Source organism: Anabrus simplex, chromosome 2 (genome assembly GCF_040414725.1).
Source record: "Anabrus simplex isolate iqAnaSimp1 chromosome 2, ASM4041472v1, whole genome shotgun sequence".
NCBI classification, from domain to species: Eukaryota; Metazoa; Arthropoda; class Insecta; order Orthoptera; family Tettigoniidae; genus Anabrus; species Anabrus simplex.
Window position 1 is genome coordinate 274,817,960 of NC_090266.1, and position 16,102 is coordinate 274,834,061.

Below are 16,102 nucleotides of genomic sequence, written 5' to 3' on the forward strand. Positions count from 1 at the left end.
TTAATATTTCAAAAATTAATAGGCTGGTGTATGAATTAATTACATGTGTGAATTCACAACAGTTTAAACTTTTGCAGAAAATGTTACAGTTCCATTTGATAAACAAGGTTGTTGTCGATGTCTCTGTTATGAATAACCATTAAGGGGAAAAAGTAGCATGATGTTTTACAAGCTCTTAATACCATTTAAGAATAAGAAAAGGAAATTTAGGCATAGAACAAACTACCACGTTAAGAACTGAAAGAATTCAGCAAGTCATTGCTCACACACTACGTGTAAAGCTGAAGTTCCCCTACTCCCTATATCAATGAAGAGTGTGAAGTCACTATTCTAGATCACTACAACTGTAATTCAAGTTTCTTCTGATGTTTTAACACAGAACTGAGTAATTATCTTTACTAAAATTAACATGGTAAAATGATAATAAGAGATAATATGTTAAAAGATTAACATGAAAGATCTACATAAGCACATACATAAGGGGAAAAACCTCTCTGAAGTCTCAGCAAGAATGTTGAAATACATATTATATGGAAATTAAGAAATTAACTAAAAATGATAACTATAATTATTTCCTTGTCACATTGGTCTTTTCTTGGCATGAAACATTACGGTATCGTTTGTGCAAAATATAAAAGCAAGAAATGTTATGAATGTGCTTACATAAAGGAGGAGATTAAAATAGAGGAAAACTAACTGGCCCTCAGGGGTAGTAGAATTTCTGATAAAAACTACTGTCATATTTGTATGCTTAGCTGAAAGAAGAATCAGTATAATCTTTTAATAGTATGGGTAAATCATCTTTTCTTTTTAACCTCAAGGTAGGATTTACCATTTTGGCCCATTGCTGGGCATAATTTGATGTTTCAATAGATGCACCCAATAATTTACAATGCCATCAATACAGACCAATATGGATAATAAATAAAAAGAAGTTTAGATTTATAAATATATATAATGTAAGACTCACCTTCTATTTTCTTTAAGAATTAGAGACAATGGGAGGTAATAAAGTCTACATGCTGCAATAGAGAAACTCTCTCATATTAAAAAAGATCTAAACGATGCTGAAAAGCTGCAATACTCAGGTACTGTACAATACTCTCTCCCTCCTTTGCCTGGCAGCATCTGACTGCGATCAAGAATGTTCATGCATAGCTCAGCCACAACCTCACATTAACATACCTCAATTTTTCAGATTGAAGAATAAACGTTTAGAATTAATGATAAAAAATGAAAAATATTCACCATAGACTTATTGCCCCAGTTTTTTTATTTTTACAGAGTTCATTACACACTTCCCATCAAAATCAAAGAAAAACAAAAGAGGACAGTTAAATAGAGACCGCTCAATATATGCTACAAGTGACTTAGAAACATCTGAAGCCTATTGTCCGTGTTATACAACCATATTCTGCTTAGCTATGGATAGCTCTGGGAACAGCATGTTACTTAAAATTCATTTTTTGACACCTGAGCTGATTAATAGAAACCACTTTTTGCACATATTATGCAAATAATGGCAAAACCTGAGAAGAAAGTATTCTATCAGCACTTCAAAGTGGGGGCGTAATTTCATCCTTGGATCCACAAATGCTTACCAGTGACTTAGTTTAATTCTATATGCCATTTGGGGGAATGCTCTGAAAGTGAAGGAATGTGGCAGTTTAGGTCAAGGTCAACAGTGGCCATAAAATTAGGACGCCTAATGTACAAGAAATGAGGATTTAATGAACACTCCCCAATAAGAAAATTTAAAAGACTGAATTACCTGTCAGGTATAATTAAAATGACATTTATGCCTAATTATGAAAAATATATACTATGTACATTTGAAAGTAACAAAAAAGTGGGAAAAAATTATATACATAAAGAAAAAATACATATATTCATGGGTGTTTCATAATGAACACTCCGTAAACTTCATTAAAAAATTTTCAGTTCTCTCCTTCAGCATAATTAAAAAAAAGGCCTGGATACCTCACAAATAATTATATACATATAAAAAAGTTCATGACTCAAAGAGTTATGTACAAGAAAAGATATTAATTCATTTAACCAGCATTTAATTGAGTTATGCCTTCTATTGAAGTGTCACTGCCAGTCGTTCTCACCAGTAGAAGTAGTGAAATAACAGATTCCATTTTTAACAATTTAAAATATTTCATGTTTTAAGTGAAGCAACATGGCTTTTACGTACAGAGAGCGTACAATGTGCCTGGCACATATCTGTAGGCAAAATCTTCATATGAAATTAAAAAATAAATTGTTGTGTTATTTAAAACTACTCTTAAGGATTAAAAACTAAGTAACCTTGGAGAGTAATTTTCAGAGAGGATTTAACAGAACACAAAACTCCACAGGCATTAATATAAAACAATGAGCAATCTATACAGCTCTTAATGTTAACCAATAGCCAGTTTTACATTTTTTATGAATCATACCAAATCATAGCTGCAGAATTTTATGTACACTAACCTGTGCCTAGGGAAATTACAAACAACAAAAAGTTTATTGTGCAGTTTTGTCTGAAATATACAGGGAGAATGTATGGAAGCCTTCCTCTCTGATTTTTTTTTTGCAAAGATTTCACCAAAAATCTTCTGTTGAACACTTGCATTAAATCCTGTATGCATCAATGTCAAGAACTTAAGATCAAGATGAATCAATGAAAACTGACATGCTCTCAATCAAAAAGAATTTCAAAAATCCACATTCCTCAATAACTAGTATGCTGATGTTAAGTGCAGTACAAGCATGCAATAAATACATACAACAAAGGTACCAAACCTCATAGCAAAACTGCTATATTTGGTACTAATGTATGGAAGATATTTACTGCATAATTACCTCAAACGTTTTCCTATACTAAGTAGAACCTTTCTGAAAAATTTCATATTGAAGGGAATAAATTTTGCAATCAGTACGCAGCTACATAAGTAAAGTGAGTTTGCTTCTTGTAAAAAATGGAGCCTGAATATTTACTATGACCAAGAAATAAACCATTGAACTTTCTAAGCTCAGGTGTCATTCCTATTACAAATCAACTTATTTTCTGCCAATGCTCAGGCAGAACGTACATGAGAACATCACCCCACCACTTCTAATAACAATTCAAAGCCTAATGAAGTGATGTTCAGTGATATGTAAGGCAGTGCTGAACCATATTTCGTTGATGTGTAATTAGTTTTCCATTCTTCTTCTTTCGTTCAAGATGGTAACTTCAAAATTTTCAGTGTATAAATATGACTCATTTATAACCGATTTTATGCCACGTTAATTTCCATTCAATGTCTTTTCATAGCATTTTACCGAAAGTTTCAATACTTATATCAATCCTCTGATGGTTAATATAAACATGAAGATTTGTCGCTCTTCTAACCTGGCTCAAGAAGTTTGATACACTTTATATTTTGTACATGGTATCTGCTTACTTAACACTACTAGTCCCTTTCTTTTTTCCATCCCCACTCCCTAGGGTAGACAATAAAACAACACAATGGTACTCAAAAATTCATTCTACCAAATTCATTTACCCTCACTGAACTTCCTAAGAAAGTTCCAGTATAAAATCAAAGTAAGAGCTCATCCTACAAGTCCAATGCTTGACATAGCACAGTAATATAATTTCATTCGATGAAATATTTATGCACAGCAATGGATACCACAGTAGGTTCATTCTTATAATGTTTCTACCGTAATATCAAATTTATTAATCACAACTCTCTTGCATCAAACAAATATCACATACTTCCATGCAACAGGAAACTTCATAATCCACTGATATATCCAGTCAGCTCAGCGTTCGGTGATAGAACCAACCACAATGTTCACTTGCGAGTGCGTAAAGATACACAACACTAAAAACCAATGCGACGAACACACTGTAAAGAGTCACAGCCACTGAGGCATAGCTACCAATCTGTCTGGACATGTAGGATTCCATGTATGACTCAATGGACTATTCTCAATCTCTGCACAATTTCTTCCAGTATGGCACAAGCACCTAAAAAGACAAAAGTGCTCGAACTACAATCTGGGTTGAGGTAGAAAGAAAGTTCCTTCTTCATTTAAAATGAACTATGGCAAACTATGTCAATCTAGCTCTCTTAGGTGATGGTGTTAGTACATCATTGCCTTCATCTTCATCATCTTCATCCGAATCCCCTTCGTAGTCAACCAGCGCCTGAAACAATTATTCATTCAAACTATCAGACCAATACTTGTTAAACAATGGAAAGGTATGTGAATAAACTATACATGTTTGCTAAAAAATGGATTATTTTGGCCCAATCAAGTAAATAAATAGAGAGACTGAAGGGGAAAAATAAAATCCCAAGTTTTTCCTCTGAAAAACCCACATAATTACTTCTCCACTTAAATAAGAACACACTACCCAATCGGTCTAATATTAAAGCCATATGAATATTTCATTCTGAATAACATACAAAAAGAAAAGGAAGTAAAAGTTGATGTCAAGATGTCAATAAAGAACAAGATCAAATAAAAAGGGCGAAATTAAAATTTTCATAAATATCAATTCCATGAGCAACTACCAACAGAAAAATCAATTCTTTATTTATTCTGAAGATAAAATCATAACTAAATATGTATTTTTTTTTTACAATCTGCTTTACGTAACACCAACACAGATAGGTCTTATGGCAACGACAAGATAAGAGAGGGTGGGAAGGAAGCGACCATGGCCTTATTTAAAAACAATAATTTACTTTACATCCCACTAAATACTTTTACGGTTTTCGGAGACGCCGATGTACCAGAATTTAGTCCCGCAGGAGTTCTTTTACTTGCCAGTAAATCTACTGATACGAGGCTGACATATCTGAGCACCTTCAAATACAACCGGACTGAGCTAGGATCGAATCTGACAAGCTGGGTTCAGAAGGCCAGCGCCACAACCGCGTGAGCCAATGAGCTCGGTATGTATTCAGTTTTGTTTACTAGTTTGTTTGTTTGCTTGATGTATGTATTTATATACTGTATTTATTTGTCCTGTGCATGTATACAGCTGGCAAGTTCTGCTTCATTTTATTTTCTATAGGCGTAATTATGCTGCATCTTTGAGACGATTACGTCCGCACGCCACTGTGGACACTGCACTCTCTGTCACTGCTTCTCTGCGCTCCAACACCTCGATACTCCACTACGAAGTCTTAAATTATAATCCCTGTAGTAAGGGTCTATGGAGAAGATAAGAGTTGTGCTACTACGTTATCACAGCACAAATATTAGGAATAGAACAAGTACATGAAATGATAATGTTTAAGAGCAAGGAGAATATGGAAGACATATGGGTGTATCACCCAAAACTACCATTAGAAATATTTCCAAATTAGATGTGTCAACACGTTTCCACAGAATGGAAGCACAGGCAAGGACTCACAAATGTTGCTGATAGGAAACTTCCAACAACAATCAGAAATTCATATTCTAGCAAAACAATCCATGTTTTTAAAATGGAACCATGTTTACAGACACCACAAAAATAAATGTAGGCAAGATTAGGACAACTTTTGAAATTTTATTTCCATGATCCTTGGGCAAATAGTCACTTGAACTTCTGAGTGTTGTTTGTTCCACTTGAAGTAAAAGAAGCTTGTTTTTTTTGCACAACTGAAATCATGATCATAGCCACAGATCGTCCAGCTTTACACAGAATCCTAACCACAGTGACATTTAATTTGAAAAATCCTGCATACAATGACAGGGATTCTAACCATGGCTGCCTTGATGAGAAACCAATACAATACCACTCAGCTATCATGTTCCCCTGTTCCATTTGAACTGCCACTACTAAAGTGCCTAAATTCAGCTGTACATGTATGCTTACCTTGTGCTACAACACATGCTCTTGGTTTTTCATGCAAAGACTGCTGCACAGAACATAGCATTTCAGAAGAAATGTTTTCTGAACTTATCTCAGTGCACACCGGTTCACCATACGTCTGCTACTTGCAGGTGACACGGACTGAGCTGGGTTATTGCTTCCACTTGCAGCCTACAGCTAATCCAGTGGAAATGAAGTAAGAGAAGAAACGGAATAAGCCGCACGTAACTACTTTATAAATAATGTTATTTATTTTACGTCTCAATAACTACTTTTACGGTTTTCGGAGACACCGAGGTGCCGGAATTTTGTCCTGCAGGAGTTCTTTTACGTGCCCGTGAATCTATCGACAAGAGGCTGACGTATTTGAGCACCTTCAAATACCACCAGACTGAACCAGGATCGAACCTGCCAAGTTGGGGTCAGTAAAAGTTAAACAGGATGGCCAATATGAAGTTGCGTTACCTTGGCTGGGGTCCGGCTCCATGGCTAAATGGTTAGCGTGCTGGCCTTTGGTCACAGGGGCTGGGTGTATGAGTCTTCATCATCATCATCACCATCATCATCATCATCATCATTTCAACCTCATCACGACACGCAGGTCGTCTATGGGCGCCAAATCAAAAGACCTGCACATGGCGAGCTAAACATGTCCTCGGACACTCCGGGCACTAAAAGCCATACGCCATTTCATTTACCTTGGCTGGAGAGCCACCATTATATACGGAACATCAAGGAGAGAGCGGAAAAGAGATTGATCCCTGTTTCGAACAGGCTGACCAAGGAAGGAAAGTTTGAGGAATATGGAAAGGTGTTTCAGGAGTGAATAAATGAGGACATTATTAAAGAGGTGCCAGAGGAAGAAAACAAAGATCAGTGTTGTTATTTTCCACACTGAGGAATATTAAGACAGCTCTACCACCAGGGAGAGACCCATTTTTGGTGGTTCCTGCAAGTCAAAGGATATGCCTTCATTGAACGAGTGTCTCGTGAAAAGACTTAATATACTACTACAAATCCCCACGCTTCTTTTGACGTTTCAGAAGAATAGGATAGGGATGATTTCAGATATTAGAAAGGTTTTTCTTCGGATATCTGTCAAAGAAACTGACCGTGATTGGTTACGCTTCTTATGCTGGAAGGGTTTAGAGAGAAAAGAATTAAAGGTATTTTGTCACTGCCGAGTAGTATTTGGACTGAACTGTAGCCCATTTCTGCTCGAAGCAGTGTTAGATCTACACTTGAAACACAGTACAGACTACCAAGAGAAAGCTGAAAAGTTGAGAAACTCCTTCTATGTTGACAACTATCACTTCTGTGGACAATGAGGAAGAATTATATACACTGACTGACAGAGCAAATGCAACACCAAGGAGTGGTTCGAAAGGGATGAAAGTTGGGGAAAAAACAGAGATGGCACGGACGAATAATTGATGTTTATTTCAAACCGATGTGCAGGTTACACAATGCGCACGGCATCGACTCAGTAGGATGTAGGACCACCGCGAGCGGCGATGCACGCAGAAACACGTCGAGGTACAGAGTCAATAAGAGTGCGGATGGTGTCCTGAGGGATGGTTCTCCATTCTCTGTCAACCATTTGCCACAGTTCGTCGTCCGTACGAGGCTGGGGCAGAGTTTGCAAACGGCGTCCAATGAGATCCCACACGTGTTCGACTGGTGAGAGATCCGGAGAGTACGCTGGCCACGGAAGCATCTGTACACCTCGTAGAGCCTGTTGGGAGATGCGAGCAGTGTGTGGGCGGGCATTATCCTGCTGAAACAGAGCACTGGGCAGCCCCTGAAGGTACGGGAGTGCCACCGGCCGCAGCACATGCTCCACGTAGCGGTGGGCATTTAACGTGCCTTGAATACGCACTAGAGGTGACGTGGAATCATACGCAATAGTGCCCCAAACCATGATGCCGCGTTGTCTAGCGGTAGGACGCTCCACAGTTACTGCCGGATTTGACCTTTCTCCACGCCGACGCCACACTCGTCTGCGGTGACTATCACTGACAGAACAGAAGCGTGACTCATCGGAGAACACGACGTTCCGCCATTCCCTCATCTAAGTCGCTCTAGCCCGGCACCATGCCAGGCGTGCACATCTATGCTGTGGAGTCAATGGTAGTCTTCTGAGCGGGCGCCGGGAGTGCAGGCCTCCTTCAACCAATCGACGGGAAATTGTTCTGGTCGATATTGGAACAGCCAGGGTGTCTTGCACATGCTGAAGAATGGCGGTTGACGTGGCGGCGGATGCGCCGATCTTCGCGTGCTGACGTCACTCGGGCTGCGCCTGGACCCCTCGCACGTGCCACATGTCCCTGCGCCAACCATCTTCGCCACACGCGCTGCACCGTGGACACATCCCTATGGGTATCGGCTGCGGTTTGACGAAGCGACCAACCTGCCCTTCTCAGCCCGATCACCATACCCCTCGTAAAGTCGTCTGTCTGCTGGAAATGCCTCCGTTGATGGCGGCCTGGCATTCTTAGCTATACACGTGTCCTGTGGCACACGACAACACGTTCTACAATGACTGTCGGCTGAGAAATCACGGTACGAAGTGAGCCATTCGCCAACGCCGTGTCCCATTTATCGTTCGCTACGTACGCAGCACAGCGGCGCATTTCACATCATGAGCATACCTCAGTGACGTCAGTCTACCCTGCAATTGGCATAAAGTTCTGACCACTCCTTCTTGGTGTTGCATTTGCTCTGTCAGTCAGTGTATGTTTATGGAAGAATCTACAGCATTGTTGGACAGAGCGTGGTTCGATCTTTGTAACTAGGAGCACACCTGTCTGAATTCTGAGAGATTCCTCTACTTCTGAAGTAAGTGTTATGTCTTCTATGGAATAACGTGAGAGATGTTCTTTCTTGTGAACAAATTGCCATTGGTGAGAAGATCACTAGAAGAAATGTATTGGCTGCTACCCAGTGCAACTTTAACCCCTATAAGTTTCACCTGTCCCGTCTCTCTAGTACCCAAGTTGCTGTTACAGGAAAGTTGATGGAAGAAAATGAGCTGGCATGAAGAAATGAGGAAAAGGTTCGAAAACTGGCTTCGAGAACTGAACGTACTGTTTGATATTAAAATTCCTAGACAAATAGCACCTTGTAAAACACAGGAATCTCGGAGCCTTTATATATTTTGCAATGCGAGCAGCGTGGCATGTGCCGCAGTTGTATTTCTTCGATCACAAGATAGTCAAAACTCAAATGTAACACTTATACAGGTGAAGTCTCATGTAACACCTCTGAAGAAAAGTACTAATTCTCAGTTGGAACTTCTTAGCTGATTCAATTGGAGCTCGTCTTGCTTTCTCCATAAATGCAAGCTTAGGAATTGGAGATCTTTCAACTTATTATTGGATGGATTCCACAACAGCACTCTGCTGGATCAAGAGGAAGGAAGTCTGGGGAACTTTCGTGGCCAACCAGGTGAAGGAAACTAAACAGTTGTCGACCCCTGATAGTTGGAATCATGTGCGTGGAGCGAATAATCCAGCTGACCTACCCTCTAGGGGCTGCTCTGCTAACAGACTCCTGATGTCGAAATAGTGGGAGGGCCCTCAGTGGCTGAGATGCCCCAGTTCTGAATGTCCCATGGACAATGTCATGCCTGATGAAGAAAAGGTCAAGGAAGAGAAAAAGAAAGGATTTTCTATTGTTTTAGTTTCCTCAAAACCAGAAGAAAAATGGTTTCTTCAGTATTTTTCGAAGTATACAAAAGTTGTCAGGATGACAGCCTGCATTTTGCAATATACCTACAACACAGCTGGAAAGAACGACTCACTTCAAAGGAACTTGAAATGGAAGAATTGCAAATGGTTGAAAGGAGGCTATGGAAGATAGTGAAGCAAGAGATGCTTGGAGAAAAGGAGCAGTCGTCCCTCAAATCTCCCAATGTGTCTGAAGATGAAAATGGGTTACTTTGATTCAAGACGAGGTTAATAAGGAGAAAGGATGAAGAATTATTCCTAACTCCCATTCTGATACCTGCAAATCATAAGCTAATTCACATGATGATCATGTAGAAACATCTGGAATTGTCTTGTGCTGCAGTACAAGTTTTGCTCTCTACCTTGTGAGAGCAGTTTTGGATAGTCAATGGTAGAAGTACCATAAGAAAGGTGAATTCAGCTGTGTCAAGTGTAGAAGATACCAAGTGAAAAAGTCGCACTTTAGCCAGAGGATCGAATTTGAGACTCTTCTGCTTTTGAGATTGTAGGGGTGGATTTGGCTAGCCCATTACATCTCCAAGGGGGTGAAAAGGCATGGATAGTGATATCCACGTGTGCCGTTTTCAGAGCTGTAGACTTTGAGCTAGTCAGGACATTGTCTACTCCAGGGTTCCTTCAAGCGTTACAAAGATTCATTGCTCAGAGAGGGAGACATAATGTTATTTACAGTGATAATGGAAGGAATTTTGTGGGAGCTGAAAATGCGTTCCATGATAATGACTGGACAAAAGTGAATGTGGAGGCTACTTGTCTGAGAATTGCTTGGAAATTCAATCCTCCAACTGGTGCATGGTAGGGAGGCTTTTGGGAACGTATTGTTCAGATGTTGGAGAAGTTGTTGCGACAAATGATAGGTTGTCCCTCTTTAGATTACGAGGAACTGTTGACAGTACTGATGGACACTGAAGCAGCTATTAATTCCTGACCATTGACTTACTTATTTGAAGACAGTGATGATTTACTAGCATTGACTCCAGCAATGTTTCTTCAGGATATTCCCAGGGTGGAAGTACCCGATATTGATCACATTGATCAGATAAGCCATGGAAAGCGATTCATATATATACAGCATCTGAGGACAGAATTACGCAAAAAATTCAGAATAGAGTACTCAGGGCAACTTAAACCGGGGAAAGGTCAGGCGAACTCACATCAAGAGTTAAAGGTGGAGAAATTAGTGATCCTTGGAAGTGACGGAGCATATAGATTGGACTAGCCTTTAGGAAGAGTGGTTGCTGTATATCCCAGGAAAGATGTCAATACAGTTGGCCCGTTATTGGATATTTAAATTTTCCAGCTCACTCATTCCTGGTTGCCAGCTTTTCACTCCGGTGTGCTAAATTGGGCTCATCAGTTGGTAAATAGCACACCTAGAAAGATGCAAGACTAGTGCATACCATGCAGGCCACTGCATAGGCTAACTTGGATCCACTGGTAGAGCCAATGCACTATGAAAGCCTCATTTTCAAAAATTGAAGCCTGCCTGGCCATCAGATGATATGATATTGATTCCCACAGGGAATCTGAAAAAATTTATAATGTCCAATAACGGACTAACTATACTGGTATTATAAATTTACTCATTTAGGGCAAATATTTCAAGTTCCCAATAGGAATCAACATCTATATCAAAGACAATGTCGTCAGAGTGATCAAGGTGAAGACTGCTGTTGGTGAGTTGGACTGGCCTGTGAAGAACATCTATCCACTAGAAGCAACTCCCATTACTGAGTGTCAGAATGAAGAATAGGTCCTGGATAAGAGCCCTGCTGTGCCTCTTTCTAGCAGAAATGTTCCACGAGGGGTTACTACAAGATGTGGGAGGAAGATACGAATTCCCTCTCGTGACAGTTTGTAGATTCTTTCTTTGCTTTCTTTTGGTTTGGTTGTGAGTTCAGTGGTTTTACTCATTAGTATATGATTAAAAGGTGAGAGGATGTTACAAAAATTTGGCTAAGTTTATTTTCTCCTGGACTAAAAAATGGCAGACACTGGCTGAAGATCAATGTTTTACTTGGAATTTGTGGTGTGTAATGTCTGATGGGACAGCGACTACAACAAAAGAGTGATGTGTAATGGCTGTAGCCATGTGTATGTATGTATGTTTATGTCATTGTGCAATAAATATTATTTCCTATCTTTGTGGTTAACACTAATTCGGTGAATTAGTCCCTTAAAGAAACAATATTGATATATTTGACAAATATATGACCATCCTGTGGATCCCCTGTTAGCTGTTGGTGGATCCAGGAATCCAATCCGCAGAGCACATTTTGGGAAGCACTGATGGATAACAATGGAATGGAGTCAAATCATTGTCAACGTTGAAAAGGAAATTATGGAAATAATCTGGACAATTTAGGTTAGGCAGCTATGAAACCTTTCTGGAACATGATGAACAAAAAAATTGACAGGGTTTTGGAACTTGTAGGTGCCGAGAATATGCTAAATGAATAGAAATAACACACTGTTTTCCCCCCTGGTAGTATAATATCGTGCTAATCATTGAAGGTTTTCAGCAACACAAGGATGAGAAATCGCTAGGATTGGGTAGGAAGCAGCCGTGTCCTTAACCCATAAAATATTAGCACCTAATATTTCATGTGCAGTGTAGGTTGTTTTTGGCATTTTGGTGGAATCCTACAAGTTGAGTCTCAATGCTAGAGGCAAGAACAAAGATGATGTAAGAGAAAATATTCTGAATATTACTGTCGGTAAAGCTGAAGATGGGGAAGAGCTGTGGGAATAGATGAAATAGCCACAGAAATGTTCAAGGCTGCAGGACCAGCAGGACTTCAGTGGTCTTAGAGATACTCAAGTGTGTATGTGGAGAGAGAGAGAGAGAGAGAGAGAGAGAGAGAGCAGTGCCTGAGGTTTGGAAAAGGGGATTGTAATACCAATATTCAGAAAGGAGATAAGAAGATGTGCAGTAACTACCAAGGAATCACCATCCTCTCCCATGTTGCCAAGGTAACACTGGTCAACAAATTTCACATTTTCATCTGCCACATGCCAAAAAAGTGGTCATTTCAACCAAATCTAACCTAATGAATATATGAAAATGACAGTAAAATCTTCGTAACGCTTAACATTTTCGTGTGACAGAATTAAGCTGGATTCTGGCAAAGGCAACAAAATATTTCAGTATGTTAGCATACAACTCTAATCTTGTCATTTATATACTTCTTAAATTATTCACTCTGGTCATAAAATGTCTTTATTTCCATGTTATTAAATAAAATTCTTTATTATTTATTTGTTTATGTTTTCATTTTTTGAACTGATTCAATCTCGGCAAGAAATGTGAAAATGGGGCCTAAAACAAGGTACAGCAACATCAGAATTAAATGCAAACAGTACCTGTAATGGAAGCACTCTGAAATATGCCGTTATAATAAAATATATATCACAAAAATGACAGTTTATTTTAACACTTACGATTTTATTTCTTCCTTCTGTAGCATCAGTAACCTTCTCTAACTAAAAACCAGTGGTAGTTGCCCATCATATGGGGATTCCATCTACCTTGGTGCCTCTGCTCCATCGTCTGAATCTCCTGGTGGAATCTCTCTCAGTGTTCATCACTCAGAGCTCCTAAATTCTTAGGGGAAAACCCAGGTGTAAATGGAGAAAGTAAGTTTTTAGGAACATCCCACATCCTAGATTTTGGTAATTATCAATGAGTTTCTGAATCATCTGTAAGTAATTTTCTGCTTTTTATTTCCCAGGAATCTGCTCACTACTTCAGGAAATGCCTTCCAACCCATTATTTCCTTAGTACTTAACTGCCCCACAAGCATAGGAGCAACAGTACCTTGTAAATCCATCTTGTAGTCTTAATAAAATGGCAATGACCTTTAAATCTCCATATATTTGCCAGCCGTACTTGATGTAATTAATCATATCTAACAGAACAGTCACACATTCATATGTTTCCTTCATTTCTACTGAATGTGCCGCTGGTATTGAAGGTTTGATATTTCTATTGTGGAGCAAAACAGCTTTGAGTCTTGACTTAGTTTAATTAATAAACAACCTCCATTCTTCTGGGATCCTACCTCATTCATTAAACCATCTACATCTGCACATCCACAAATGGAATTGTTCATAGCATAGTAACTGTAAACTGTTCATGCCTCTTTCTAAAAAAATTATAATAATCTGAAATGAAATTCTGTTGAGAGCTAGTAAATTCCATTATTGCAGTTGCGATCCCACCACCTCAGCCTGCTGTTTTGTTAGATTCATATCCCTCACTAAGTCTGGACTGATTGACCAGGGGCCTATTCCACAAAAGTATGGTCTTGTACATTACAAGCAAATTCTCTAGTAACTAGTACAAATACCAGAGTTTCTGTTCCACAAAAGAATTTTCTACAGTTGTACTTTACTACTCCATACTTACAAATTACCAGTGAATTTTTATGGGTGTGTTCCACGAAAGTACTTGTAACTTACTAGTGAATTGGGCAGTATTCTCTACCAGTGAAAGTACAATAATATATAAATGTACTAGTGCTATTTAAATATATTTATTTCAGATACATTGTTATAAATATATGGTCTAGCAGTAGTGATGGTGATGAAAATGAAAACTACTGTTTGAACAGGGAAAGAATAAATTTTCAGTTTACACTGTATTTGAATACAATGAACATTTTAGGTTAAGCACAATATAAGTGGAAGAAATTGGGCATAGTTTAAACATCCTACTAAATGGATACACAAATAAGAGGTGTATCCTACTAACAGAAATAAATCTCTTTCTACTAAACAACAGTTACTAACAACACTACATTGGCCAGGAAATGGTGGCCAGTACCATGGTATTGTAGATATGCATGGGATGGCAAAATCTTCGGTCTGTAGGTCAATACATTCTGTGGTAGCTGCAATAAATGATATAAAATTTCCTCAAATTGTTCGTTGGCCTGAAAATACTGAACAAACAATCATTAATGAGCAGAATATCTCTTACATATGTTCAACCTTTCCCCTCAAAAGCTCCATGAGCTTTTCCCAAGTCAAATATTTCCATCCAACCATTTATTTTGTCTTGTTTTTTCAGACTCTCGCTGAATGCACAGAAAAGAATGTCTTTCCTTCTTTCTATTTCCTTGAAAATGAATAACTTCGTTTCTCTTGACACCATTTTAACAAATCATGCAGAGTTTGCAGTTTGGTAACAATTAAGTTTGGCGGCCGAATATCGTTACTAGCAGCATCTGATTCCTAATGACAGGCCAAAGTATGTCAGACTATCGTGGAACATATGCGAGGATCGCGGAAGAACAGATTGGGTAACGGAGTAATTTCCTATCATGAAAGAAATAAACTGAAAAATAACATTGTAGCTGCATAACTTACCTTAAAATACAAAATTACGATAAATGAGGCAAGCATAACCTAATTCAACGAATGGAATACAAAGATAAACAGCTGATCCATGCTATGACGTATGTTTATTGATATGTCGTCACTTGTAAAACTTGTAACAATTCACCGGTAATATACAAAAGACTTTCAATCTTTTGTGGAACAGAAATGTACAACTTCATACATTACAAGAACCCACACTAGTAACTTGTAATGTACAAGACCATACTTTTGTGGAATAGGCCCCAGGAGGGGTTCATTCTCAGGTTCTGGGTTGCAATCTGGATCAAAGGAAGTGGACGGTTCAGGGCTCATCAACTTATTCATTTGTTGAAGCGGTTTCTTCTAAATTTGAAGGAGGGCTAGGAACTGGGAGCTCAGGTCCATGTGGAATGGGTTTTCTTGCAGAGGGAACATTAGGATATTCAATATTGGATTTTAGTTTTCTTTGAATGTCCCCCAATTATTATTGTTAGACAACAATAACAAAAATAACAGTCATTTACATGGGTTGTTGGTTCGCACAAAACCACTGGCACTGTGACAGGCATAGTGTGAGTTTCTTCACCACCAATCAAATGAATAAGATTAGAATAATTTATGCAGCACACATGAGGAGCCCACTCTATCTTCATCACCAACAGGACAGTTAAAATAACTGAAATATGCTCATTTTCAAGTTTTTGCAGATTTCTTATAATGAGCTGCCCACACGTTACAGAAATTGTTTCACAAATTAACACAAGTGGGACGAGATTTCCTCATTGCAGAGAAAATAGAAGATCACAAACAGCCACTTGAAAACAAACCAGTTTTTATGTGCAAGATAAAACTTGAACTGAACCTAAAATGTTAATATTGGTCACTTCCTACTGGTCTGGCAACTGAAGCACCAAATCAGTAAATCACTCATCCCCTTACCCTTAGCAAGAGCACACATATTGTAAAATAGGTTTATAGATTAAGTTATGAATCCTAAGTAACTGAAAAGAGAAAATTGTGAAAACTGGTTTTGGAGAACATGTGGAGCATTTGCAAAGGTCCATAGTTCACCAACTTGATGTTTGCTTGTTTTTAAACATACTTTAATAATTTACAAGAAAATGGTGTGTGATGGAACATTTTCCTG

At 38.6% G+C, this 16,102-nt stretch overlaps 1 protein-coding gene across 2 annotated transcripts in view; it reads right to left on the reverse strand.

The window, feature by feature from the left end:
* Positions 1 to 1,252: 1,252 nt before the first annotated feature.
* Positions 1,253 to 16,102, reverse strand: part of flfl (serine/threonine-protein phosphatase 4 regulatory subunit 3 flfl) — a 426,810-nt gene continuing 411,960 nt past the window's right edge. For both annotated transcript variants that reach the window (XM_067140579.2, XM_067140581.2), the window contains exon 18: positions 1,253 to 4,186. In XM_067140579.2, coding sequence (XP_066996680.1) covers positions 4,091 to 4,186 — 96 coding nt within the window. In that variant the 3' untranslated portion in view covers positions 1,253 to 4,090. The remainder of the gene's footprint in view (positions 4,187 to 16,102) is intronic.